This window comes from Aulonocara sp. 'chitande type north' Nkhata Bay, linkage group LG19, assembly GCF_057382095.1.
Source record: "Aulonocara sp. 'chitande type north' Nkhata Bay isolate Kocher_YH1m ecotype deep benthic linkage group LG19, A_spYH_male_GT1.1, whole genome shotgun sequence".
Classification (NCBI taxonomy): Eukaryota; Metazoa; Chordata; class Actinopteri; order Cichliformes; family Cichlidae; genus Aulonocara; species Aulonocara sp. 'chitande type north' Nkhata Bay.
The window spans coordinates 24,293,772-24,321,157 of record NC_141362.1 but is presented as its reverse complement, the minus strand read 5'-3'; the positions used below and the strand labels follow the sequence as shown (position 1 = coordinate 24,321,157).

Genomic DNA, 27,386 nt, shown 5'->3' with positions numbered 1-27,386 from the left:
TCTCATGCCCTCCTTCACTACATCCATGAATCTTGTCTGTGCCCTTCCTCTTTTACTCCTCCTGCCTGGCAGGTCAATATTCAACATCCTTTGTGCAGTATATCTTTTTTTTTTTTTTTGTCAAGGGCACTGTTTCCAAACCATGCATCATAGCAGGCCTCACTACCCTCTTGTAAACCTTTCCTCTTACTCCTGCTGCTATCCTTCTGTCACCAATCACCCCTGGCACTCATCTTTACCCACTCCACCTTAGCTGCACTGTATTTCACTTCTCTGGTCTAATATCTATTGCTTTGGACATTTGACCCCCAAGTATTTAAACTCGTCCACCTTCACTACCTCTGCTCTTTGTATCTATATTGTTACACCTGCCTCCTTGTCATTCACACACATAATCTGTTTTGCATCTACTGACTTTCCTTTCTCTTCTCCAGAGCATACCTTCACCTCTCTAGTCTCTCTTAGACCTACTCTCTCCTCTCACTGCAGATCACAATGTTGTCTGCAAACATTAATATTTGTCCACTCTTGCCTGACCTCATCTTTCAGCCTATCCATCACTGCTGCAAACCAGAAAACCTCCAGAGCCAATCCCAGATGTCATCCCAACCCTACTTTGAACTCAAAGGTCACGCCTTCCACATACCTCACCCCTGTCTCACTGTACTCCACCACCCTCAGATACTTCACTGCCACTCCCGAATTCCTATTGGCACCCTATCAAATGCTTTCTCTAGATCTACAAAAATACACAGTGCAACTCCTTCTGAGCTTCTCTGTAATTCTCCATCAGCACTGTCATAGTAAACATCACATCTGTGGTGCTCTTTCTCAGCATGAGGCCATGCTACTGCTCATTGATCACCACCTCTGCTTAACAAAGCTTCATCAACTCTTTCCCATGGCTTCATGATATAGCTTATCATCCCTCTGTAGTTACTACAGGTCTGAACATTGTGCTTCTTCTTGAAAGTCAGTGCTAACACACTTCTCCATCCCAAACAAAAAACAATCTGGAAAAAAAGTCCACAGCTCTCTCTCCAAGTCTCTCCAAGACATCTTCATACCTCCACAAGTATGTCATCTGAATCAACCATCATTCCTACTCTTCATCTTCTTCATAGCTGGCCTCGCTTCCCTTCACTCATCCTATGCACTAACTTTCCTTAATTTGTCCTCCTCTCACTCTCATTTCCCTCATTCAACAGCTCTTCAAAGTGCTCTACTCCTTTCATATTTTCAACACACCCTCTTCACTCATTCATACATTTCCATCTCCATCCTTTTGTATGCAGCAGAAGTGAACCAGTGTGGCAGTTTAGGCAGCTAAAAATGCCAAACAACTCTAAGCCCATTTCAGAGCCCTCTGGAAAAAAAGGCCTGAACACAATGAGGTCAGTGACAGAGAAAACAGTGAGGGTCCAAGTGGAGATGAGATGAGAGCCAAGCAACAATGAGCCATAGTACCACTTTCAGAACAATAAAGAAATAGCAATGGGGTTTTTATTTATTTGTAAACATGTGCACAAAATAATCATAACCTGTGGAAACACTGCTGGAGGCTATCATCATCACTGGATATATTCACTGTCCACAGACTTCACATAGGAAAAGGTCAGATAAGGAGGAGTCCTCTGTTTCTCCTTTGGTTGTGTCACTGGTTTTTCCATTCAAAATGTCACTACCCAGATAATTCTGGAATAACATTTGATTGAATAATCACTCCAAACTAATTATTGTACATATTAAATGTTAAGATTATTCACTGAAACAAATCTGATCTTTGAAGTTAAACCACTGTTTCAAATGAGGTTTGTTGGTTTGAATAGTGATGTTGCATTCACAGAAATGCTTTGATTTACACAACATTACAATATGATATATAATTAACAATGAATATGCAAGGAGTGGAGTCAGTGAAGGTAAATGAGTTTAAACCTGTCAACCATCTAAAGCAATGGACAGTACACATGAGGACTAAGGGAGTGCAGGCAGCGCGGTGTGGATGAAGACAAGACGATAGACCTGCTGTGATGTTTGGTTTGTAGACAGCAGCCATCATGGGGTGTATCTGGGATGATCAGGAAGAGGAGTACAGAAGTCTGGTGAGGAACTTTGTCGCATGGAGTCACACAAACCACCTGCAACTCAACACCTCAAAGACTAAGGAACTGGTTGTGGACTTCGGGAGGTCCAGAGAAGGTCCACTGCCGGTTCAGATAGAGGGGGAGGAGGTGGAGGTGGTCAACAAGTACAAGTACCTCGGGCTGTGGGTGGACAATAAACTGGACTGGTCATGCAACACAGAGCACCTGTATAAAAAAGCCCAAAGCCGACTGTACTTCCTTAGGAGGCTGAGGTCTTTTAACATCTGCAGGAAGCTCCTGAGGATGTTTTACCAGTCAGTGGTTGCTGGAGTACTTTTCTATGCTGTGGTGTGCTGGGGGAGCAGCACAGCAAAGAAGGACTCATCCAGGCTAGAGAAACTGATCAGGAAGGCTAGCTCTGTGGTCGGCATGAAGCTGGACACTCTGGTGACAGTGGCAGAGAAAAGGACACTAAAAAAGCTGCTGGACATTATGAACAATGCTGGGCATCCTCTGCACACGGCCATAAACAACCAGAAGAGTCTGTTCAGTGACAGGTTGCTTCTCCCCAAGACAAGAACTAACAGACTTAAAAACTCCTTTGTCCCACACGCCATCAAACTGTTTAACTCCTCTCTGGAGGGGAGAGGGAGGGGAAACAGGAGGACAAAGGAGGGGGGAACAACTAAGCTGTAGTGCCTCTTCACCTCACTGTACAATACCTTGTGCAATACTTTTTGTAAATAGTCAATGGTGCAAATAGACCTCAATACTTGAAATGTGCAATTCACTTGTATTTTTATTTTTATTCCTATTTATTCTATTTATCCCCTTCGTATATTTTATTTATATTTGTCTCTGTATTTATATATGTGTGTGTATGTGTGTGTATATATATATATATATATATATATATATATATATATATATATATATATATATATATATATATATATATATATATAATATTCTGTAACTGTAACTTCCAGAGGTGGGACCAAGTCATTGTTTTGCAAGTCTCAAGTAAGTCTCAAGTCTTTATCCTCAAGTCTCAAGTCAAGTCTCAAGTAATGTCAGGCAAGTCAGAGTCGAGTCTCAAGTCACTGGTGTAAAAGTCCGAGTCAAGTCACAAGTCTGAAACTTTGAATTTCAAGTCCTTTCGAGTCTTTAAAAAAAAAAAAAAACGAAAAAATAATGTTGCAGTTATATGCTAAATGTAAATATTAGACCATGTAATTTTAAAATCTGTGTTTTTCTCAACACATGACAAAATAGTGAACTTAGAAAATATACACAAATTGTGAAATTGCACCTCTTTAAAATGCAGCTCAATTAAACCTAGCTCCAAGAATAATTTTCACCGACAGTTCTGAGATAAGCTGCATGTTATTCTTGGATGCGGTTGTAGGACCGGCTTTAAAATCGCATGACAAAAATATCATACACATTAAAAAAAACTGTATCACCAACGTAGCCTGGAAAACATTTGCTAGTTAGATGAAGTCAGCTATCTCATCGTAGCATATTTATATGCATATTTATAATCATACGGTTCTTGGAGTGAGTGCATACACTCATGAAGTTTAGTAACTTCCGGTCACTGCAACAAGCCCAGGTACAGTTTACCGACAGATGGGTGCAGGACCTTGAAATGCACCGTGTAGAACGAAAGACCATCGTACGTATCATAAGTTTACCAGTCTCACAAATCGTCGTCATAAATACACATTCGTTAACCGTTTATTAATAGGACCTTTGAGCTCAACGGTAATTAATTAGTAGTGGAAATAATTTCTGGTAGCATCACAGAAATGTAGCAGTGACAACAATATTGTATGCTGTAATCGTACTGGGCAATTAGTGATACAAAAAACCTGTTTTATCCTGTGAATAAAAGCATATGTTTTTGTCAATGTACCATAATAACAGAAGCGAAACGCAATATTGTGTCAGGACAATTCACTATTTATGCACAATAAACAAAGGAGCATAGCGCGACAATTTCTGTTCAGCGCCAGACTTGCTTGTAACCTATATCACCAATTATGTTATGAAAATGACGTATTAACTACTAAAAAACACTGACCTTCGTGTAAATGCTTGGAGCAGACTAACCTGTGAGCTGGAGGGTTCTGGGACGTTATATTTGATCTTTGAATGGCTGCAATCCAGGCCATCCGTTGCATCTTTGTTACTTCGGAAACATGGCTCGAACAATTTCTCTTCAACGACGTAATCCGATAACAACCGATCTCTTTACCCGTCGGCTTCCCGTGGCTGTCATGCGACCGGCTATTGCAGTTAATAATACAACGGCTTCTTGACATTTTTGTGTTTCTTTTTATCGCTGTATAACTGATTTTAATTGAAAGCCTGCGTGCGCTAGTACCACTTGCCACGAGTTCCCAGAATCCTTTGCGGTTCTACCCGTGATTGACGTCACATTTTCAATCTCTATATAATATGCATGTTAAATTTTATATTTGGGGTAAAATATCAAGTCTTTTCAAGTAAACCGGTTCAAGTCCAATTCAAGTCCCAAGTCATTGGTGTAAAAGTCCAAGTCAAGTCACAAGTCTTAGAACATTTTTTCAAGTCAAGTCTAAAGTCATAAAATTAATGACTCGAGTCTGACTCGAGTCCAAGTCATGTGACTCGAGTCCACACCTCTGGTAACTTCTGTCGGTGCTGTGCTTTTTGGAAATCGAATTTCCCAGAGGAACCCACCCGAGGGATTAATAAAGTTCTATCTTATCTTATCTTATCTTATCTTATCTTATCTTATCTTATCTTATCTTATCTTATCTTATCATTCATTCCTGTGGTATTAATTTTATTATTTTCTGTAATGAACCCTCCACGGCGATGGGGGCGCTGTCACTCATTGTCATTCAGTTAAACCGCCTCTATGACTGTTGTTAGCTAAAGAGGAGGCAGCTTCCTATACCGCATGGATGGGTAACAGTGCAGTAGCAGTCTCAGGTCAGTGTGTTTGTAGATCTGTGACGTTTTCCAGGACAGGCAATAAACCAGAAGTGCAGGTTGTGTCTCGTCCTCTGCATCCCAGCAGCGAAAATAATTTATGAGGACTGGGTCGAGCCATTGGACTGGGTGTGTTTCATGTGAGATATGAAAATGTTATAGTTTTAGTGCAAGAAGAAGCTAACTGTTAGGCTGTAGACGAATAAAACGGATGTCGTGTCAGCCCTGTGGTGCCTGTGTGGTGTTGACAAGTCTGAAGTTCAGTGCAGGTAGAGTTCATGTGGCTAATGCTGCTAGCTTTTTAACTGTGTGGTGCTAAGCTGCAGTAATGGACGTACTGTAACCAGCTATTGTATTTATAGTGTAAATAAAACTTGGTATTTCCACTTTTTTATTTGCTTTATTAATTAATAGATGGGAAATTACTTAGCTTTACATTATTGCAAAAATAACTAAAGCTGCAATTTTGTCTATTATTTAATGACTGGGCACTTCTGGGAAGATCAACAGACGTACTCACATCTCTTATATCATTCAATTTCTAGGCTGGGTAAACACTCTCCGGCTGAGCTTTACTGGCTCCCCATCCAACCACAGTCACTCACTGGTGTCTCAACAATGAACTATGGAAAGCCTCAAGCACTAACTGAAGAATGGCAAGATTTAAGCGCAAGCCTTGCATCACATTAATTGCTCTGGTGTTGCTTATACTCGCCATAACTGTGTTCTTAAGTGAGCTAATATCACGGGACTCTCCATTCAGCAGCCCAGCCGATATAAAGGGGTTTCCCAAACCAGAGAGCCAGGAAAACCGCAACAAAAAACCAGAGGAGATCAAAATGAGCAGCGCAGCTCAGTCAGACAAGGATGCAGAACTGGAAGCGACACTGAGGAAGTTCCCTCCTCCAAATTACTACCTCCATGCCTTCTACTACACGTGGTATGGAAACCCAAAGATTGATGGAAAATACATACACTGGGACCATCCACAGCTGCCACACTGGGACGTTAAGGTAGCTCAGGGATATCCACAAGGGAGACACAGCCCACCTGATGACATTGGAGCCAACTTTTACCCTGCTTTAGGGGTTTACAGTTCTAGAGACCCCTCTGTTATAGAGGCTCATATGCAGCAGCTGCGTACAGCAGCCATCGGTAAGGCATCAAGTCACTTTTAATTATATACCACATTTAAAACAACAGGAGCTGAGCCAGAGTGCTTTCCAGGCAGGCAATGCAATGATGGCAAAATATGAATAAAAAGAAGTCATAAATAAAGTATAACAATAGAAATAACACTAGAAATAAAAGACCAGTAAGAAAAATTTAAACGCGTACTTGACTAAAAGCTAGTGAAAATATATACAGTGCTGTATAAAAAATATTGCTCCCTTCCTGATGTCTTAATTTTTTTCACACTGTACACATTTCTTAGAAAACATCTTGATCCCCAAAACCTTCAGGAAAATATTTTTGGAAGGTTTGAGTCCAGTTACATCTGGCATGAAACTAACACATTATTTTATTTTAAAAAAATCATGCCAACAGTCAAACACGGCGGTGGTAGTGTGGTGGTCTCGGGCGGCTGGATGACTTGCTGTAATTGTCGAAACCATGAACTCTGCTCTCTACTAGAAAATCCTAAAGCAAAATGCCCGGCCATCCTTTTTTTCCCTGAGGCTCAAAGAACCTTGGGTTTTGCAGCTGGAAAATAATCTTAAACACATCAGCAAGTCCACCTCTGAATGAAACAAAAACAAAATGAAGGTTTTGAAGTGGTCTAGTCAAATCCTTAAACAGGCCGTCCATGCGGGAAAACCCTCTAATGTGTCTGAATTTTTTTTTAAAAATGCAAAGAAGAGTGGGCCAAATTCCTCCACAGGGATGTGAAAGACTCATTCCTAGTTATTGCAAAAGCTTGATTGCAGTTATTGCAGCCAAGGTTGGCACAACCAGTTATTAGAATTAGGAGATAATAACATTTTTCACACAGGGCCAGTTAGGTTTGGATAGCTTTTTTTATTATTATTTCACCCTTTTAATAAATGAAATCATTTTTTAAAAAACTGATTTTTGCATTTATCCTGGTGTGGAAATGTATTTGAAGTCTGAAGCATATAAGGGAGCCAATACTTTTTCACCACACTGTATGTCTTTAGAAGTGGTTTATTGTCAGTTAGACATGTGCTTATGTGGGTTCACGGAAAATTCCAGCTGTTGTTGCCCTGGTGGCAGTAACAGCTGGAAAAGCCTGTTCGCCTTTGGCTTTTAGGCGAAAAGGTGGCGCTGAGATAAGCTGATGGAGGATGACCTCAGAGACCAGGAGGCCAAATAAATCAATGCAGTTAAGCTCAAACAGGAATGACATGTTGCCTATTCTTTGGATCATTCTGAATCTATGTAGTGAGCTGCAGACATTTATAGGTTAGTGTTTAGTTTTTCACACAAAATAAACATATTGTTCCCAACTATCAAACAAAAACTCTTCTAATTGAATTGTGTCGGCAGCTATGATAATAGTGACACACTGATACAAGGAAAGCCTAATAATATTGCTCCAGGCACACATTTAATACAGATTTATTACACATTTACATTAAATGAATCCAGTTATCTTTATGAATGTCCATCTGGGTGTTTTTCTTTTAGATTTCATATTGATACTGTAACTGTTTATTTTAAGGTGTCATTGCTGTTTCCTGGTATCCTCCCAATATGAAGGATGACAACGGGGACTCAACAGACGACATTGTGCCTTTGCTGTTTGAGGTGGCTCATAAATACCACATTAAGGTGTGTGTGTAGAGATTGCAGCAGTTGCTTGAATGAAACGTCATTATATTCCTAATGAAAGGATTTGTGATTGTGATCCCCGGTGTGTGTGTGTGTGTGTGTGTGTGTGTGTGTGTGTGTGTGTTTTATAGGTAGCTTTTCACATTGAGCCATACAAAGGAAGGGATGAAGTCAACATGTTTACTAATGTTAAATACATCATTGAGAAGTGAGTAGTGATTTCGTCCACAGAGTCATTCAGATGTCATCATTAATGTTATCTGCATATTTAGATTCATCTTTCTATTCCTTTGACATCTGGTTGTTTTTCCCATCCCATCCTCCACAGATACGGAGAGCACCCGGCTTTTTTCAAGTACTTGACAAACACTGGCAAACTTCTTCCGCTCTTCTATGTGTATGACTCATATCTGTTGAACTCGGAGCAGTGGGCCAAGCTGCTAAAGCACACGGAGACCAACAGCATCAGGGATACCCCGTATGACGCCATCTTCATCGCGCTGCTGGTGGAGGAGAAAGACAAGAGAGATATCCTGACAGCAGGGTTCGACGGCGTTTACACCTACTTTGCCACTAATGGTTTTTCCTACGGTTCCACGCAGCGTAACTGGGCCTCTATAAAAGCTTTCTGTGAAGATAACAACCTGATGTTCATTCCAAGTGTAGGCCCGGGATATATCGACACGAGCATTCGACCCTGGAATTTCCAAAACACTCGAAACCGCATCAATGGCAAATACTACGAAACCTCGCTGAGTGCAGCACTGGAAGCCAGGCCTGATTTTATCTCTATCACATCCTTTAACGAGTGGCACGAGGGGACTCAGATTGAAATGGCAATTCCAAAAACAAGCCAGACGGTGTATCTGGACTATCTGCCCAACAAACCATCAATCTACCTGGAAATAACTCGCAAATGGGCGGCGATATTTGGTGGTGAGAGACGAAAGTGGCAGGAATGAAAATGACTAAAAGCCATAGCAGATGTTTATTCATGGGGGTATAAACAAAATGAAAGCTAAATGGAGTTCTGCTTGCTGAACGCAGAGCAAAATGCAAATGAAGACCAACTTTATGAGAAAAGCCAAATGATTTGCAAAGCCGTAGGCAAGTGAACCACTTAATTATCCTAATTTTGGCTGCGCTGATGTATGTCGTTTTGTTGCACTTGAACGAATTATTGTGAATTTAACTGATGTCTTATTAACGCTTGTTTGCACACCCTTGTGCATTTTTGCTATTCCTGGATTTTCACCAGCCGAAACAGCATAGGCATGTTTTGCAGTTCTGTGATCTGTGACTATATTAGACCCGAATAGAAATAAAGTGCACTCTGGAACGAGGCAGAGACACGAGTAAACAAAGCAGTCTGGTGGAATAAAGCTGTTGCCTCATTCTGCTTTCAACTCGGCTTCAGCCCAAAATACAGTACAAGAAAATAAAAAAACCCTGCAACATAGATTTTGACATTTCAAAGACATGTCAGTTTAAAATCTGAGATGAGTCATAATGATGCAAACAGCGGCGGGATGGAAGGATAGCAGTTCAGTTGTTGAAACAGATTTGTAGCTGAGGGAATGGAGGGCAAAAACAAAATTGGTTTTTATCTGTGCAGTAGATTGCCTTCTTATTTATGAGCTGTTGCCATGGTACAGTACAAGTCTAACAGATACTTCTCTTACTAGACGTGCTATCAGTGCATACAGCTGCGTGGCCACAGCTGTTTGGCTGCATCTGCACAAATCACGCATTATGTTAAAACTGCCCCCGCAGCAAAGCCATCTCTCCACTGAAAACATACAGTGGTCTTTTTATTCTTGCCTCTTAATTTTCAGCCCAGTCCTTCTTCCAGATCACTTGAACTTGTGAGAATTTTTGTTGGTGGTGTTTCGGCTTCCGCAGCCATGCAGCATGTTTACCCACAGGTTTATAAGCAAGCATGGCTGTGAAAGCCATTCAGCTTCAGCTTGGATTCCTGGAGCAGTTCACAGCAAGTTTTAAGGACTGCTATAGATCACTGTCTAATTGTACAACCCAGCATCTTCTCAGTTGTACGTCCTTGGCTGGCTGCGGAACATTTGCATCCAGAATTTGCTGACTTTTATTGGAATTTATTTTTGCCTCGATCCAGGCAATTTTCCCGACGCTCCCAAATCAGAATATTACTGCAACAGCTTTCATGCTTAAAAGTTGGCAAGTTATGTGTGTGTGTGTTTGCTTTATTTTTCAATTAAATGCTTTTTACTAGTTTTTCTTAAACGGTACCTTTGGTGATTGTGGCCAAAAAAGCCAAATGAGCTTCACCTGCACACAGCACTTGTTTTCCAATTGGCTCTGGCTCATCCAGGTGTTGCTTTGCCTACTGAAGTCAAACTCAAAGATCTCGTCTTCATGTCCTCTTGCCTTGCTGTTGTGCAAGGCTGCCTTTAATCCGACGCTGTGTAAGAAAAGTTTTTTGGAGTTTGACCCATGCAAAATCGTGTTGATGCACTTCTGAAATTTAGTCGTTAATTTTGAAATGAACCCTGTGATGATGACTCCAACTGTTTTGAATTACAACATTAAACCACTAGAGCAACCCCGTAAATGATTAATTGACTGGCTAAAAGAAATCACAAGGTTTAATGGGGCAAACTGCATCTGTGAGCCTCTGTATAGATAATTGAACCTACTTTTTTTGTAAGTTGTTTTTGCATGTGATTTAAGAATGCGAAAAATATTAAATAAACTCGCTGAAAATTAACAGAATTGTGTTTTTGGGCCTCTGAAGGTGGCTGTGGTGCATTATCCTCGCTAACTGGCAATCAGACTTCAGCTTTTACATCACTGAAAGATTAATTTGTACAGACCAATTGAGGTGAATCCTTCAGAGATGACTGACCTGTTTATTCAAATGAGAACCTTAAACAAACGATTAAAGTGTAATATGGTACTAAAGCGGAATCGCAGCATCCCACTCAAACTAGCGCTCCGCTGCAGCTGCATCCACGGTAAACAGAGCAAGGTAGCGCATGGGCAGCCAGCAGGGAATTATTCCACATCGCATCACATCCCTGAGCATACATGGCGCCCTCGCACACCGAGATATGAATTTAGTGTGCAAGCGAACGAGGTAGTCGCGATTTCCCCCTCTTTCTTTCTTTCTTCCCCCCTTTTTTTCACTTGCAGCCATCATTCTCTGCGTCGGTGTGCAGTAGCGGAGAAGATTCAGCGCACATTACTACAGTAGGTATCATCATTTTTTCGGGATCAAGACGATGGATGCGGGCTCTATTGCTGCAAACACGGCGTGCGGGCTCGATTTTTTATTCCAAACGCATCCACATCTTCCGTATGTTCCTATGTGTCTTTGAAAGTGAGGAGGAGGAAATGAGAAGAAAGCTTTATTTTGACTCACGCCTGTCGCGATGGTGAGTAAAATGCTTGGCTGAGTCTTTCTCCCCCCCATTCTTGCATCCTATGTCTGATCTTCTACCTGATTTTAAAGGCAAATCATCTGTAGCTAATTGCAAACGCCAAAAAGAAAATGCGCAAAACAAATGTGACAAATATAGACCGCTTCTCGTTTTCCCCGGGGTGTTTGATTGTACACTGCATTTTTAAATGTTTAATGCACTAGACAGTTCACACACTGCAGGGGACATGGATGTTTTTCTCCCGTGAATGTGACTTGTATTTCAAACCTTGCCCTCATAGCTGCAAATATTATGCCCACGGCGCGCTATTATCTAGGTTCTGTTAGTCAGCACTGGAAAATATTCCAGTGTATCTTTATTATTCCCATCAACTTCAATGCAGTGTCACGCCAAAAGACAACCATTTTAAAGAGTGGCTCCACTACAGCGTCACGTTTTGAAATGACCTTCAGTGCTCGGTGGCTGGAAATTAATTCTCACCTGAGATGGAGTGTCCGTTTTCAGCCAGTGCGGAGCTCCTTCCAGAAATTATGAGTTGCAATCTAAAGACAACAATTTTGGTGTACATGTGCAGCTTTAGCCTTTGCATACCCGTTACAAAACGCTGTTTGGGATTTGAGATTTCTGTGACTGATATTGCCACAGAAAATGTGTGACTGCGTTTTTTTCCTCCCCTTACTGCTCTCCAGCCACTTCAAACGTGGCCTCGCTGCAGACTACTCACCCATGCGGTGCTCTTTCTGTGTCCCAAATACATCACAATGCATTTAACAAAATCACAGCTATGCTTTTTTTAAAATGTGAATGAGCTGCAGGAGTCTCCCCTTAGTCTCATTTTGGTGGTTTAGAGATAGAAAGACATATCTAAATAAATAAATAAAACATTGTGCACCTTCTTTAAATAATCACATTGGAGACACTGGAACTTCAAAGGCCTGACCTGATCACTGCAATACAGGTCAACCTCCATCCTATGGGGTGTTTTATATAATTGACACCAGCACATCATGGCATGCATGGGATGCATCCTGTTAACCACAGAGCTTATCACTGCAGCTCACAGGAGGCATGGTTGAGGGCTGTAAGAGGATTGTCCCTACATGAAAATGTATTGATACCATAAGCCTTTAAAACGAGTGGCACTCATTTGGCTCTTATCTCAATCCATCTCTGACTTGTGTGTCCGCTTGGTGCATATCTGTGTAACAAAGTCAAAGATTTGGATGAAGCATGGATGCATGTTACCCTTTCCTTTGATTTTACTGATTCAGATATGCTTCAGGGATGCATGGAAGAAAAATCGTCTCTCAAGCTTTGATTCTGCACTTGGCATGTCAGGCTTGTGTGGCCTCTGTGCCAAATGCAGGTGTGCTGAGCCCCAGAGAGCTCTTCTATTCTTCTCAGCCTTAAGATGGCAGCATTCTCTTACAACACACAGTGGATACCCAAAATAACAACCTACATCCATGCCTAACTGGAAACTTTTAAAAGATATCTAGGACTATCTAGGACTACCTGACTATTTGTGTGAGAAGTTTTGTTTTGCCTTATACACTTGTTTGTAGAGATTAAGCTCATCTCTGCATGCATGCTGGAAATACAAGCTTTCTCTGTGGCGCTATGAAGTAGCTCAGTGGGCACAGAACATAGGGAAACCCACAAAGTAATGGAGTTTGAAAGAACCACAATTGAATTAAGAACTGTACAATGCCTAGCTCAGTCATGGTGAGTGTGTGGATGCAGGTATTTGACAGTTAGCCAAGCAATGACAGATATGCTTCTTTTTTACAAAAAGCCATTTCTCTGGCACTTGTCATGTTAAAGATTATAGACTGACAAATACTATAGGCCTATTAAAAAGTTTTATATCAACTCTGCTAGTACTGTCAGCTACTCTTTCTACAGTCTTGATACTTCTAGGAGCATTTTTAAGAGAACAGAACAGACCAAGACAGAGGAGGAATAACTAGAAAGCAAACAGTGACATGCTAGGTAGCTTAACTGGACAGTCATATCCCAAACCTCCATATGGTTCCACATGTGAAAAAAGCTATTTTCAAACCGGAAGTGCAACATGGCGAAAAGTCAAGGACATTCAGTGACTATGGGTGAAATTATCACTGCATGAAGTTAGTGGAGCCTGGAGTAAACATTTTTCAAATCCCAGGCAACTGACTGAAGTGACTACTAATGAGAATGCAGGATATCACTAATTAACATATGATCTGGTGGTAAATATGGCAACCAGAATTTGAAACATCCGCAAGCCACCAGCTGCCAGCTTTAAAGCGACACGCAACAGGAGAATCAGTTCCAGTGTGTACACAGCTTAAGGATGACAAAGTTTCTATACTGGACACAGACAATAGTAAGATATCCAGAACAAAAGAGCATAACAGCCAAAACCCAAGTTACAACCAAAAGCAGCAACAAATAATCCTAAACAAACGCGATATGTTGTCGCAATATTAAGGTCCTGCACCACAACAAGTTACTAACAAAGTGTTCTACAGTTTATAAGACAAAAGCCTTTGGGCACTGATTCAGTGACTCTAATGAAGGAGCCGATTACAAGTCAGGGACAAGCCAAGGAAGCTGGAGAACAGTCCTCCTACTCTCACAACCAAAACCATCTAACTTAACCCTAGCCTTTAGGCAGTTAAAAGTAGGGGTTAAGTGAGTGGCAACTGGTTAAACCAGTGATCCCATCAAAACCACTGAGGTGTTCCCAAGCATATATCTCTACCCACATTAATGTAACAGGTGACTCAGTGGATTCTGTTAGGTATTTTAGTACCATGGTAGCATTTACTGGATATTGTTTTATAGTGACATTATACAGGAAAACTCTGTCATTCAATAAGGCCCCTTTGTTTTAGTTATTTTTCTCTTTGACCCAAGAATTGATGTGTGAGAATCACAGGCTGGTACAAGGTTGAAATACCACAGAGATCACTCCCTCAGCTACATTAGTTTCTTAATCTTTTAGACGCCTGTTGAAGGCCAAATGGTTTGTTTCAGATTTCACTAATGAAAGAACTCTTCGTTTTGTGCCTTGAAAATATGTCGCTGAGATAATCACAATTGTATCTGAACTAATAAACTACACAAAGGATGCTTCTTCACCCATGGGCAGGAAGACGCTCCCTTATCTTGGTCTGTACTGGTTTAAACTGATAATCTGCTGTCTCATGAATTTTACCCTCTATATAAACTGTTGTACTTGTGAATAAAGTTGAGTCAATTTGGGAAGACAACCTGAAGCAGTCTCTGTTTTCTTGTTCTCCCAAGCTGCTCCCGAGCTCGTACTAACACGCTGAATGGCATGCTTGAATATTACTTGAGAATATATTTGACTGTGTTAAGGGACATTCTCTGCTGATAGGTGAAGGTACATTCTCTGCTGATAGACGTCCACGCCTCGGAGGAAGCCGATCCACGGAGTAGGCCCTGGAAACCGTTTCCTTCAGATTCCCTACACATAACCTAGTGTCTTAAACCTAGTAAGTGAGTTCAAGAACCACCACTGCACTAATGAACTCAAAGTTCATGAGCTAACAAGAATTGGCTAACGAAGCTCTCTCTGTCCAAGCTTAAAACCTGTTTGTATCCCCGAGAAAGATTTTTTTACACTACTGATAAAAAATAAACTTTCATAGGAGCCAACTAACAGGAAAGTCCAAAATAAATTCATATCACTACTAACTAGGAAAAAAGCCACTAAACTAATTTGTTATGCCAAGACTGATTATAGCATACCTGTGGTCAAGTATGGAGAGAGTAGGCAAAATGGGAGGGGTCATCAAAGTGCTTGCTTTTTGTCTCTTTTTCTGGCTTAATAGATTCTCTCTCATTTTCTCTTTTTGCTTGTATAAAGGAGGCATCATTAAGAAGACCAGTAAATTCAAGATCAAACACACTTCATTCAGTCATTAAGGATCGTTATTATTCAGCCTAAGAGCAAAGAAGCATCTTCTAGCTCCATCCTGCAATTTGTTTTCCTATGAGCACCGAATCACAGAGGAGGTTAACCCAAGCTTCGATCCGATGTAGGAGCTGTTCCCTCAAATTCCCACAACCTCTACTCTTGCTTGGATTTCAGCATTCAGTAAAATCCGCCAGGTTTGTATTGCAATATGTTGTAGGAGGCATCACAGTTTTATTTAGCAGTTTTATTTGAGCACCGATGCAAACTATTGCCTTACACACCACACAGTATATATTCATACCACTAAGTATTTAAAGGCACAGATTCTGTTCAGAGTCAATGATCCAGTAGACATTATTACATGTTGGTAGTATGTAAAGCCCGATAAGATGATCAGTCCTGATGTTGTGTCCTGCTGACTGTGTGGTATTTTTCTCTTTGGTTTGCCCTTTTTAGGACAGAGTATGCCATCTGCACCTTTTCACAGAATTCTGCGACCCCTTCTGCTTGGTACTTTTATACTGGGATGCTTTGTGACTCTGTTTTTGATGTATTTTAAACCATCTACAAGCTGGTTATCAGGTCCTGTAGAGTCAACAGTATCCACAGACCGGGTCAAGAACCTCTTCTCCACCAAGAGCGATAAAAACGTGACCACTCTGCTGATCTGGCTCTGGCCCTTCGGACAAACGTACGACCTGAGCGTCTGCAGCTCTCTCTTTAACATTGATGGCTGCTTCATCACAGCAGACAGGAACTTCTACAATAAGTCTGATGGAGTCGTCATCCATCACCGGGACATCAGCACTGACCTGTCCAATCTGCCGCCGCTGCAGCGACCGTCGTTCCAGAAGTGGATATGGATGAACTTTGAGTCGCCATCCCATTCGTCCCAGCTGCCTGGGATAGAGAACCTGTTTAATCTGACTCTCAATTACCGTCAGGATGCTGACATTGAAGTGCCTTATGGGTCCATCGTAGCAGCAGAAGGGGAAGAGGATTTTGTACCACCCAGCAAAAACAAGCTGATTTGCTGGATTGTAAGCAACTGGAACCAGGATCACGTGCGGGTGAAATATTATAATGAACTCTACAAACACATTGAGGTTCATGCATATGGACAGGCCTTTGGGGAGTACATCTCTGACCAAGACTACTTTCCCACCATCGCCAGCTGCAAGTTCTATCTGGCGTTTGAGAACTCCATCCACAAAGATTACATTACTGAGAAACTGTACAACCCACTCTCAGTGGGGACAGTGCCAGTGGTTCTCGGCCCACCCAGGCAGAATTACGAGAACTTTATCCAGGGAGACTCCTTCATTCATGTTGACGACTTCAGCTCGCCCAAGGAATTGGCTGATTACCTGCTGCTCCTGGACAAAAATGAGGAAATGTACCTCAGGTACTTTGAGTGGCGGCGACACTTTAAAGTAAAGAAGGCCTATTTTTGGGCAGAGCACACATGCCTGGCTTGTGATTACTTGCGAAGGCACAAGGAATACAAGGCATTCAATAGCCTTGATAAGTGGTACTGGGGCGGTTAGAGATTTGAAGGGCTGTGTGTGAGGGGCTAAGCAGCCAAGAACACAGGTAAAAAAATTTCTTCAAAAAGGGTTTTCTTTATTTTAACCCTCAAAAAGTTCAAAAAAGACTAAATTCAAAAACATAAGTAGCAAGCCCATAAAAGAGGTCAACTAAATGTAACTCTACAAAAAGTAATTTTCAGAAGCTTAAACAAACAAAGTGGACATAACTTAACTCACAAACCACCCTAATTACAAAGACACAAGAGAGTAGCTTTTATAGTGGTTTGGCCGTTTACACACAATAGGGGGAAAACAAAAACACACTCTAATATTAACTAAGCACAGAATAACCTAAGTAAACCTAAAACATCCCTGTTCCTGATGAGCACATGGTTGGTCCTTCTGAGCAGGCCTATTGTTCTCAGAGTCCTCAGCCATGCCTTTTGCCCCCACAACCAGTTGGCAAACAACCTTTCAGTTGTTTGCCAACCAACAATAAAAATTTAGAAGAAGAAGGTCCCTTTTTCCCAGACAGGAAACAGCCACCGCCCAAACCCAGGTAACTCAAAAAAAAAAAAAAAACATAATTAATATAACAGAAAACATTTTTAGAAAAACCACACAACGCTATTATGTGCGCGCCTCATAATATCAGTGTTAGGTTTAACCAAATGATTAATGAATTATATTAATGAAGAAAACTGCAAAACAAACTAATAAAGTGAACAAATGGACTGATTTACCCATGTGTGGCTGATGCCATCACACTGTGTGATTTTTGTTATGTTGTTGAAGGCAGTACTGTAAAATTTTTGTCCTTCAGTTAACACAAAGGTTCGTTGCTGTTCTGTCGTGAGCAGCTGAATGGTGTCTTTCTATTGGTTCAGAGGCCCAGTGACACATCTAGCTTGTTCTTTTTTTGTCCTTTGAATTTTAGTTAAGCCTTACTTTGCCTTTTGAGTTTTTAATTTATAATTTTTAATTTATTTTTTATGATTTACAAGTGCACAGTTTTTTTTAAAATTATTTCTGACCATGTTTTACTTAACATAACCTCATCTGCTGCTATTTTTTTAAATGATTTTGTCCTATTTTTTAGTGTGATTGCATGATTGTATAAATGTTCTGATAACATTCATGATGCAAGTTTTTGTTTTTTATTATCCCCTGCTTATGAAGTGGCACAAGCTGAAATTGGGGAAAGTGTTAGCTGGAGAAGAGGGGCTGACATAAAAGTGAAAATATTTATGTAATATTTATTCAAATGAGGCATTATATGATAAAAAACAATCTCATCTGTGCTAGTGATGAATTCACCTATGCATTGTTTACTAAACTCCAATGTGAAAATGGTTCAATAGGGTCATGTACATATTGTGTATTTTTGGAATTATGTAGCTGTAATTTTTTCCCCATATTTTTATAAGTTTGCATTTGCACTGCTAATCAAACTGTTATTTTCACATACTTACACTAAGGCAGATGGTCAATGTATTTGTAGATTGGATTTGGCGATCTTTACCTTGGTATCCGACAGAAGATGTCACTGTTATGTGAGAGGGAGGTTGCTAATTAATATTGCTGTGAATTGTTCATTGTCTTTTGTAATTTTGTCACGGTGTTTTGGATTCCATGTGGATGATGATGATAGAACAGCACAGAGCCATTGTACTGCAATATGAAACTCCCACACACACCTCCTCACATTGCATCTTAATTTGGAAAGTCTGTCATTTTTGACTGACTGCATTAAGCAGAAAGAGCACAAAATGAGCACGTAGTACAAGCATTTGCTTAAGCTCTTCACTTAGGTGCTGTACTCTCATCACACATTATAACTTAAGATGTGAAAGATGTGATCTTTATGGCTGCTGCAAGGTTACCCGTATTTTTGTATGAATCATCATACCTCAGTGTTGTCTGGGAGCGAGTGTTTCCATGTGATTCTGATTGTTTTAGCACTGCACCACACCCTTGAGACCACACTACAAAAAGACAGCTCGGTATCTGCATATATCGCAGATATTGCATCACATTCAGATGTTGTTGGAACGGCTAATTCATTGAACAATGCATTGCAACAGCACTCAGCAGCTATTAACAGAGATTTATGTTTTTTACAGAAAGTACTGTACAAATTCTTGTCAACATTTTATGCAAGATGAGCTTCTGTGTCAAAGTATAAAAACAGTGAGGTTAACATTTCTTCAATTTCAAAGGGACCATTGATGTAAAATAGGATGAAACCAATTATTTTTCTTATGGAGTACGGTTCCAAATGCCATAGTGGACTCTGTACATAAACACTGTAGTGAACTGAAGCAGGAATTGGATCAAACCAGCCCAAAACACAGATCATTCCTTTATGTCTAGCAGACAGTGGGAACTCCAGCAGCATTGTATATATTTTTCATGGTAAATCTCTTTATATCATGCAGTTGTTGTCTGGAAGTGACTGTGACTGCGCTGTACATTTGTAAGTAATGCCCGGTGCTTTGAGTGGCTGTGAATTAAGTTAAAGGGAGAGACACTTGAAAAAGAATTAAGAGCATCTGAAATGATGCTTTTAACGGTTTTGAGGTGGACATTTTCATCAAGGCAGGCACTTTTACATTTGAGGAGTGATTTTTTTTTCTTCTTTGTTTATATTTGGTGGCAATCCTGTTGGCATGACCTAATTGAAAAAGTTGTGCCAAAATGCAGCAGAAATACAGCACTTTTATTCATTTCGAGTAGTGTGACTCACTGTGCCAGTTGTCGTCTTAGATGAAGCTATTGTGAGTTTATAAACTGTCCTCCAAGACCTTGGCACGTCCCACAGGATAACTATGAAGCTGCCAGTCATGGTTTCATATTGTACAGTCCAATCTCATGTATGAAAACAAAGCTTTCTTGTCCAATGTGGTTGGTGACTTTAAGAAAAAAAGTTTTTTTCATTTTATCTTTTTGGGCCGCATAAGTCTTCTTTATCTTCTCTCTCTTTTTTTTGCACAAAAACAAAGAAAAGGAGCTGCGGCTTCTCTGTTGTCCAGTTTGAATCTGTGAGAGGTTCACTGATGCACCCAGAAGTGATTCTCTGGATGCTATATGACTGGGTATCCCAAAAAAATTTGATTTTAATGCCAGTTCACTGAAATAATCTGTTAGTCAATCAATACTTTTTTTTTGCCAAATCATTGTATTTTGCCAAATGTTGTGTTTTACTGTATATGTCTGATAGTGTCAAAATGAAAATAAAGATATGGACAAATGAGCAAACATTTGTAAAGTGTACTGTAGTATTTCTTTATTTTTGTTTTTTAAAGAGATGCCTGATGTGTATTACATGACATAGGCTGGATTATGCTGAAACTGTCTGGAAAAAACATGTATGATGCTTGCTTTTAAACATTTTAAACAAGTTTATATATAAGTGGATAAACTTGGCTAGCCAACATAGCTTAGCATAATGGCTGAAAACAGGACAACTCTGAGCTGAGCTGTACAAAAAGCAGAACAGCCATTTTAAAATGGCTGTTTAATAACCATACATTGGTTTCCCCTGTAACTATGCTATGCTATGCTAAGCTGAGCTAAGCTAAGCTAAGCTAAGCTAAGCTAAGCCAAGCTAAGCTAAGCTAAGCTAAGCTAAACTAAACTAAGCCAAGCTAATGTAAGCTAAACAGCTGCTGACTGTAGGTTCATTTTTTTGGACAGAAATCACATTGGTATCAGTTGCATAATTCTTTAATTGCAGGATAGCAAAAAAAAATATTTCCTATTACAGTAAAGGGGCAATAAAGGGGTTCCTTTAGATCAACTTCAATGCAGTGTCAAAGGCAACCATTTTAATGAGTGGCTCTACTATAGCATCACATTTTGAAATGACCTTCAGTAGCTGGAAAGTAATTCTTACCAGAGATGGAGTGAAATGGAAGACTATTCATGCATCGCTCTTTCTGTGTCCAAAATACATCACAATGCATTCAATATTTTAATTCTAAAATGTTAATGAGCTACATGTAGTCACAGTTTGGTGGTTTAGAGATAAAAAGGCAGATCAAAATAAAATGCAAAAAAAGTGCTCCCTCTTATGATAATCACAGTGGAGCCACACATTATAACTTAACAGGCTTGATCTGATCACTGCAGCTAAACCTCCCACATATACATATATTATTTTGTAATCTACTAAAAGTTCCAGTTTTAGCCAAATAATGAAACAGCCAAAATATCAAAAAGGGTCACATTAAACCTTGTAGATTGAAAGACACAGTAGACTTATTAAAAAGTTTTTATCTTACCTCTACTAGTACTGTCAGTTATCCTTTCTGCACACTTGATATTTCTAGGAGCGTATGTCCACACTGGAAGCAATTTACTGCAATGTGGCAACCAGAACCCACAGAAAGTCAAGGATATTCAGTGACTATGAGTGAAATGATCACTGTGTGGGATCCGAGATAAATTTTTTTGACTACCAGTGAGAACACAGGATATCTCTGATTGACATACAAATACAGTTACTTAAAATGGTGAGCTGATCTTGACAACACCATGGTGGATCCTTGGCGGATCCTCGGCTGGTTCTTGACCAATGAGATCCCCTGCCTGTGATATGTATAAAGCCACCACAAGTGTTAATGCCCCTAAACAGCACTGAGGAAAACCAGTGCTAATATCTTATGTATACACCAGTAGAGGTAGTGACAATGGAAGCTCATTCATTTACATCTTTCTACACTGCTTATTAATCCATTCTATGTTAAAGGGTTCTATAATTCAAAACACTGATATAGGCTAATTGGCAGCATACAATTTAGAGGTTGTACACACTGAACAAGCGACATACAGCAGAAGACAAAAAGTGATGTCTAACGAGTTTTTGGAAAGAAAAGCATCTGGACTTCTTTAAGTTGCTTGAAGATGTTTCACCTCTCATCCAAACAGCTTCTTCAGTTCTAAGGTCAAATGGTGGACAGTCCCAGATGTAAGTCCTAGGGGAGTGTCCCCCAAGTCAGTCAAGAACCCCCTGTTGATCCTCTACGTTAATCAGACGAGCCCAGGTGTGAAAACAGGTGTAGGCCACAATCAGCCTATGGCTGTATCCCAATTCAGGGTCTGCAGCCTTAAAGTACTCATTTCAAGGCCGATTATGTCACAGCGGCGCGCCGAAGGCTGTCCCAATTCAAAGCCTGCTCGAAATGCGGCCCTGAAATGTGTCCTACATTTCCCTGAATTTTAAGGCTGTGGCAGTGTAGACTTCGTGGCCCAACATATCCCAGAATGCATAGCGCGGCGGTGGGTGTGGATAATTTTGCTGAAAAAAAACGGCGGATGAGGGGCGGCCGAAGAGTAAACTTTAAGTAAGTACTGAATATTATGTCACTTATTTATGTGCAAATGTTTAATAACGAAGAACATTAAACATTACTGTTGGCCACATGTCGGCAAAGTTATGTGACATTAGTGACGTTTGTACTAACTTGATTTTAAAGCCTTTACTTTAAAATATACGCCGTTCAATAGCTGAGCTTAATCTTACAGAGAATGATCAAAGCTCATGTAGAAACAAACAAACAAATGAACCAAAGATTTTCTCCTTCATTTCTGTCAAACAAAGCTGTATGACACGTTATCAGCTGTTAGTATCATGGTTGCTAGGCAACCTGGGCAGCGCAACGGAGGCTAGACCGTCCCATTTCACAAGCCTCGCACTTCCGGCCTTAGCGGTCTTTGAGTACGCGGCCCTTGAGGATCGTTGAGGCTGCGTACTTTAAGGCTGCAGACCCTGAATTGGGATACAGCCAAGGTTTCGGGTGAACCCGCAGTGAAACCTAGCCCCACCCTATCATGTGATTTCCTGAGGTCAAATGGCCCAGGATGTGAGTGGGCGTTAAGGGGCCTGGGAAAGGATCTCAAAACTGGCCTTAATGCCCACTATTTAACTTCACTGTCACATGTTTCTATACAAAAAGTGTAGTCAAAATTTAAACTTGAATTGTCAGTGACAGGTGTATTTTAGATGTGACGCAAGGGCAAGTGAGAAAAAGAGCACTCAAACTGCGCACCAATAATGTATGTGTTTGTATTCTGTTCTAAATAAATATAAAAGAAATATGTGGGGGGTCTGTTCTAAAATTTTAATAAGATTTCAATTCATACAGCGTCAAAACACAACCCCAAGGTGCCTCAAGGAGCTTTTTATTGTGACGTAAAATATTACAGAGAAAACAAATAAACCGTTCCTCTGAAAATGATCAGTTAGCTGTTTAATAACTATTCTTTCAGGAATGTTAGAGAAAAGGGAAGTTTAAAGAGCAGTCCATGCAGGTGGGTTGTGATGGCTTTTTAAGTAATGGTTTAATTACTGGCACCTTAATGGATGTAGCCTATTATTAGAGATAGGTGACATTTGGGATTAAAGCATTTGTAGTTATTGAAGTTAACTCAGAAGAATTAATCAGAGTGGAAGAGTCCAAAAAATATTAATAGTGTTTAAAGCAGCTGTACGTAATGATGAGTCTGTGAGATGGTTACTAGTAATTTTTCTCTAATGGTTGAATTTTTATTTGTGAATAAATTCATAGAGCTCTGAATTTTTGTCAGTGCTGAAAAGAGAACTAGAGGGTTTTTTTTTCCTTTTTAAAAAAAAAAGGGGCAAAAAGCTCTTTTCCAGGTCTTCTAAACTACTGACATGCCAATTTGACTCCAGCTTATCTACTTTAAGGTGAACCTTTGAGAGTTAAACCAGGGAGTACAGTGACTTTCGAGAGTTTAGGTAGCTGCTCTGCACTGTGTTGGCACATGGCATTGAAGAAGATAAAAGTGGAGGAATTATATCCTTCAACTTAGTCACAGCACTTTCAGAACGACATCTACTAATGAAATTTATTTCTCACCTTAGGGAAATCTATTATTGTAAAATTTAGATGTTAATAAAAATGATCAGATAAAGAGAAGCCAATTCATCTAATAACAGATTAAATGCAGAGTTGAGGCTGTCATTTTCAGCATCTAAATGGATATTAAAATCACACACTATAATTATTTTATCAGAACTAAGCACTAAATCAAATAAAACCTCTAAAGTCTAAAAATAAATCTGGGGTGAGGTGAGGCATTATAGTAGAGAGAACCAGAGCTTTGCACTTGCAACTAAAGGCAATCCTCTCATGTATGGAATCAGAACGATTAAAAGTCCTAGGAGCATCAGTCACAGTCAACATGCTTGCTTTAGAGATTCGATGCAGTTGTCTGCCACTAATATTAGTGTATCACCTCAGTGTGATACATTTTAATACTTATATGCTTTAAAAGGTATACTCCAAACACAACAACATATATTTGCTGCACAAAAAGTGCCCAATCTTTCAGTCACTAAATTAATACCGCAGTAGTTATGGATATATAAATGTGTCTATATATGTATGTACTGTATGTATTATATAAATATCTTTATAAGTGCAAAAACAGCACATTCTGACAGTTTAGACAGTTAACACATTGCATTTTAAAATGCAACAACTGGCTGAGGCCCTTCCCTGCTTTCCTAAGATTGACGATAAATAAATTAATAAATAAACACATTACTCATACAATTCATAAAAAGTATCACAAACAGTAGTTGTCTTGACACTAATTCTGACAGTTCAGAAATCATAAAAAGATCAGAAAAATCATGTATAATTAATCCAGTGGGGAAAAGTTAAAGTGTGATTGCAATTATTTTGAGTTTGAATCAACCATCAGCTATATTATTGAGGAATTATCTGCAGACACTATGCACTAAAGCACATTGTTTCCACATTTCTCTTATTTCATAAACAAAGTCTTGTTTAGCATTAACACATGAAATGAATGAATGAAAAGTAGTGATGTGCGATACCACTGATTTCCTTTCCGATTCGATACCAAATAAAATTCAGGGTGGTATCGACGATACTGATCCGATACCGATACTCTGTACAAAAACTTTTATTTATGGTATCTCAAATTATAGCATCATAATGATTACAGGACATCAGATTACTTGTTCTTATCACTTAATAATGCAGAGTTCATCATGTAGAAATAAAAAACCTGAAGTTGTGCTATTTGAACTGCTTGCCTGCTTGCAGCACTAAAGGACTCCGTGAGAGACGTCTGTCTCGCCCTAGCAGCACCTGTCCCTCTCCTCCTCTTCAGTTCGCCTCAACATAAGCTCGTCATATTCTGTGATATGATTTACTCCGAGGTGTTTGACGAGGTCAGTGGTGTTGCGGCAACACCTCACTTTTTTGCCACATGTATCGCAAACCACGTCTCAGCTGTTTGTGGAGGTAAAATACGTCTGCACATGACTCCAATTATGCTCAGCCATTGTTATGAGTGCGCACGCCAAGGGCTGCCACACATTTATACAGCCGTATTTCGCACATGACTATGAAAGGCGGAAGAAGAAGTAGTTCCTTCGAATGTAGACAATCCGAATGTTATAGTTCCTTTCCACTGTGTTCCTGTTAATGATAAACTACAGATTTACCCTAAATTACTAAAATATCGATATTTTAATGTGAGAATCGATTCTAGAACATAAATGACTGGTATTGGAGGAATCGATATTTCAGGATCGATCCACACATCACTAATGAAAAGAATGGGCTAGTTTTGGATTTGCAGTGAAAACAGGGTGGAAGGTCACTACATAAGTCATAAGTCAGGTCAATTATATTTCTACTATTGACAATATTTCACCATAAAATGCTATCAAAACTTTTGGAAGCTAGAGAAATCAAACCTTGTGTGAAGAAAGTGCGCTCACTTAGAGGCACTCTACAACTAAGTGAAACGGGCGTGTTTATTGTGGAAAGTAGATACATCCCAAGAGAAAAAAAGGAGGAATCCAAGAAACTGGGAAACCAGTTCGATAGCGTATCTGTCAAACAGGGTTGATAGCATACCTGTAGCCAAATAAGGTGAGATTACGCAGTGTGGGAAGAGTCATCAAAGTGCTTTGTGTCCACCAGGTTTGTATTGTGATAGTGCGTAAAAGGCTTCACATTTTTATTTATGATATTCATACCACTAAGTGTTTAAAGCCATCGATTCTGTTCAGAGTCAGAGGTCCAGCAGACATTATTACATGTTGGTAATATGTAATAATGTCTCAAGATCACATATCGGGATCGCGTTACCAATGAAGAAGTATATTGCCGTGCGGGAGTAGAGCCGCTCCATGTCCAAGTCACCAAGCGTCGGTTCAGATTTGCTGGTCACATCCTTCGGCTACCGGACCCGAGACCTGCCCGTGTTGCAGTTCTGTGGAACCCGAAGAATGGAAAGAGACAGCGAGGAAGACCTAAAATAACACGGAGGAGGATTTTCCTTGAAGATTTACGTTCAGTCGAACTGTCATGGGATGAAGCAACAACTGCCGCGATAGACCGAGTTCAATGGCGTTCTCTTGTCGCCCGATGGGAGGATCTAAGTCTAAGTCTAAGTAAGGTAATATGTAAAACCTTAATATGATATGATGGTTAATCTTGATGTTGTGTCCTGCTGTCCATGAGATCATGTTCTTTCTCTTTGGTTTTCTCTTTTTAGGACATAATATGGCATCTACAACTTTTTACAGAATCCTGCAATTCCTTCTGCTTGGTACTTTTATACTGGGATGCTTTGTGACTCTGTTTTTTTGGATGTATGGTAAACCCTCTACAAGCTGGTTATCAGGTCCTGTAGAGTCAACAGTATCCACAGACTGGGTCAAGAACTTCTTCTCCACCAAGAGCTGGCTCTGGCCCTTCGGACAAACGTACGACCCATGCCTCGGCAGCTCTCTCTTTAACATTGATGGCTTCTTCATCACAGCAGACAGGAAGCACTACATAAAGTCTGATGGGGTCGTCATCCATCACTGTGACATTAGCCCTGACCTGTCCAATCTGCCACCGTTCAAGCGACCGTCGTTCCAGAAGTGGATATGGATGAACTTTGAGTCACCGACACATTCGTCCCAGCTGCCTGGGATAGAGAACCTGTTTAATCTGACTCTCAATCGAGATGCTGACATTGTAGTGCCTTATGGGTCCATCGTAGCAGCAGAAGGGGAAGAGGATTTTGTACCACCCAGCAAAAACAAGCTGATTTGCTGGATTGTAAACAACTGGAACCAGCAACACATTGAGGTTCATGCATATGGACAGGCCTTCGGGAAATACATCTCTGACCAAGACTACTTCCCCACCATCACCAGTTGCAAATTCTATCTGGCGTTTGAGAACTCCATCCACAAAGATTATATTACAGAGAAACTTTACAACCCACTCAATGTGGGGACAGTGCCAGTGGTGTTTGGCCCACCCAGGAAGAACTATGAGAACTATGAGAACCACGAGACTCCTTCATTCATGTTGACGACTTCAGCTCGCCCAAGGAATTGGCTGATTACCTGCTGCTCCTGGACAAAAATGAGGAAATGTACCTCAGGTACTTTGAGTGGCGGCAACACTTTAAAGTAAAGAAGGCCTATTTTTGGGCAGAGCACACATGCCTGGCTTGTGATTACTTGCAAAGGCACAAAGAATACAAGGCATTCAATAGCCTTGATAAGTGGTACTGGGTTAACCAGAGATTTGAAGGTCTACGTGGACCTTGTTATATTGTTGAAGGCAGAGCTAGTGTGTACTAA

General features: G+C 40.2%; 2 protein-coding genes and 1 pseudogene across 6 annotated transcripts; all 3 read left to right on the top strand.

The window, feature by feature from the left end:
* Positions 1-5,034: 5,034 nt before the first annotated feature.
* On the top strand, positions 5,035-10,626 carry manea (mannosidase, endo-alpha). Of its 4 annotated transcripts, none has more exons than XM_086273965.1 (5): positions 5,035-5,069; positions 5,615-6,224; positions 7,753-7,862; positions 7,994-8,070; positions 8,191-10,626. In XM_086273965.1, the coding sequence occupies exons 2-5, from the start codon at positions 5,723-5,725 to the stop codon at positions 8,822-8,824; spliced, it is 1,323 nt and encodes a 440-aa protein (XP_086130091.1). In that variant the 5' UTR covers positions 5,035-5,069; positions 5,615-5,722; the 3' UTR covers positions 8,825-10,626. The 4 variants fall into 4 exon arrangements, with proteins under 4 accessions (XP_086130091.1, XP_086130090.1, XP_086130089.1 ...); XM_086273964.1 differs by lacking the exon at positions 5,035-5,069 and adding an exon at positions 5,074-5,209; XM_086273963.1 differs by lacking the exon at positions 5,035-5,069 and adding an exon at positions 5,084-5,198.
* Positions 10,627-10,766: 140 nt separating this feature from the next.
* On the top strand, positions 10,767-19,995 carry LOC147307090 (4-galactosyl-N-acetylglucosaminide 3-alpha-L-fucosyltransferase 9-like). Of its 2 annotated transcripts, XM_086273966.1 has the most exons (4): positions 10,767-11,272; positions 14,664-14,781; positions 15,156-15,400; positions 15,663-19,995. In XM_086273966.1, the coding sequence occupies exon 4, from the start codon at positions 15,671-15,673 to the stop codon at positions 16,751-16,753; it is 1,083 nt and encodes a 360-aa protein (XP_086130092.1). In that variant the 5' UTR covers positions 10,767-11,272; positions 14,664-14,781; positions 15,156-15,400; positions 15,663-15,670; the 3' UTR covers positions 16,754-19,995. The 2 variants fall into 2 exon arrangements, with proteins under 2 accessions (XP_086130092.1, XP_086130093.1); XM_086273967.1 differs by lacking the exon at positions 10,767-11,272 and having other exon boundaries at positions 11,283-14,781.
* Positions 19,996-26,307: 6,312 nt separating this feature from the next.
* LOC147307089 (4-galactosyl-N-acetylglucosaminide 3-alpha-L-fucosyltransferase 9-like) lies at positions 26,308-27,386 on the top strand (annotated as a pseudogene).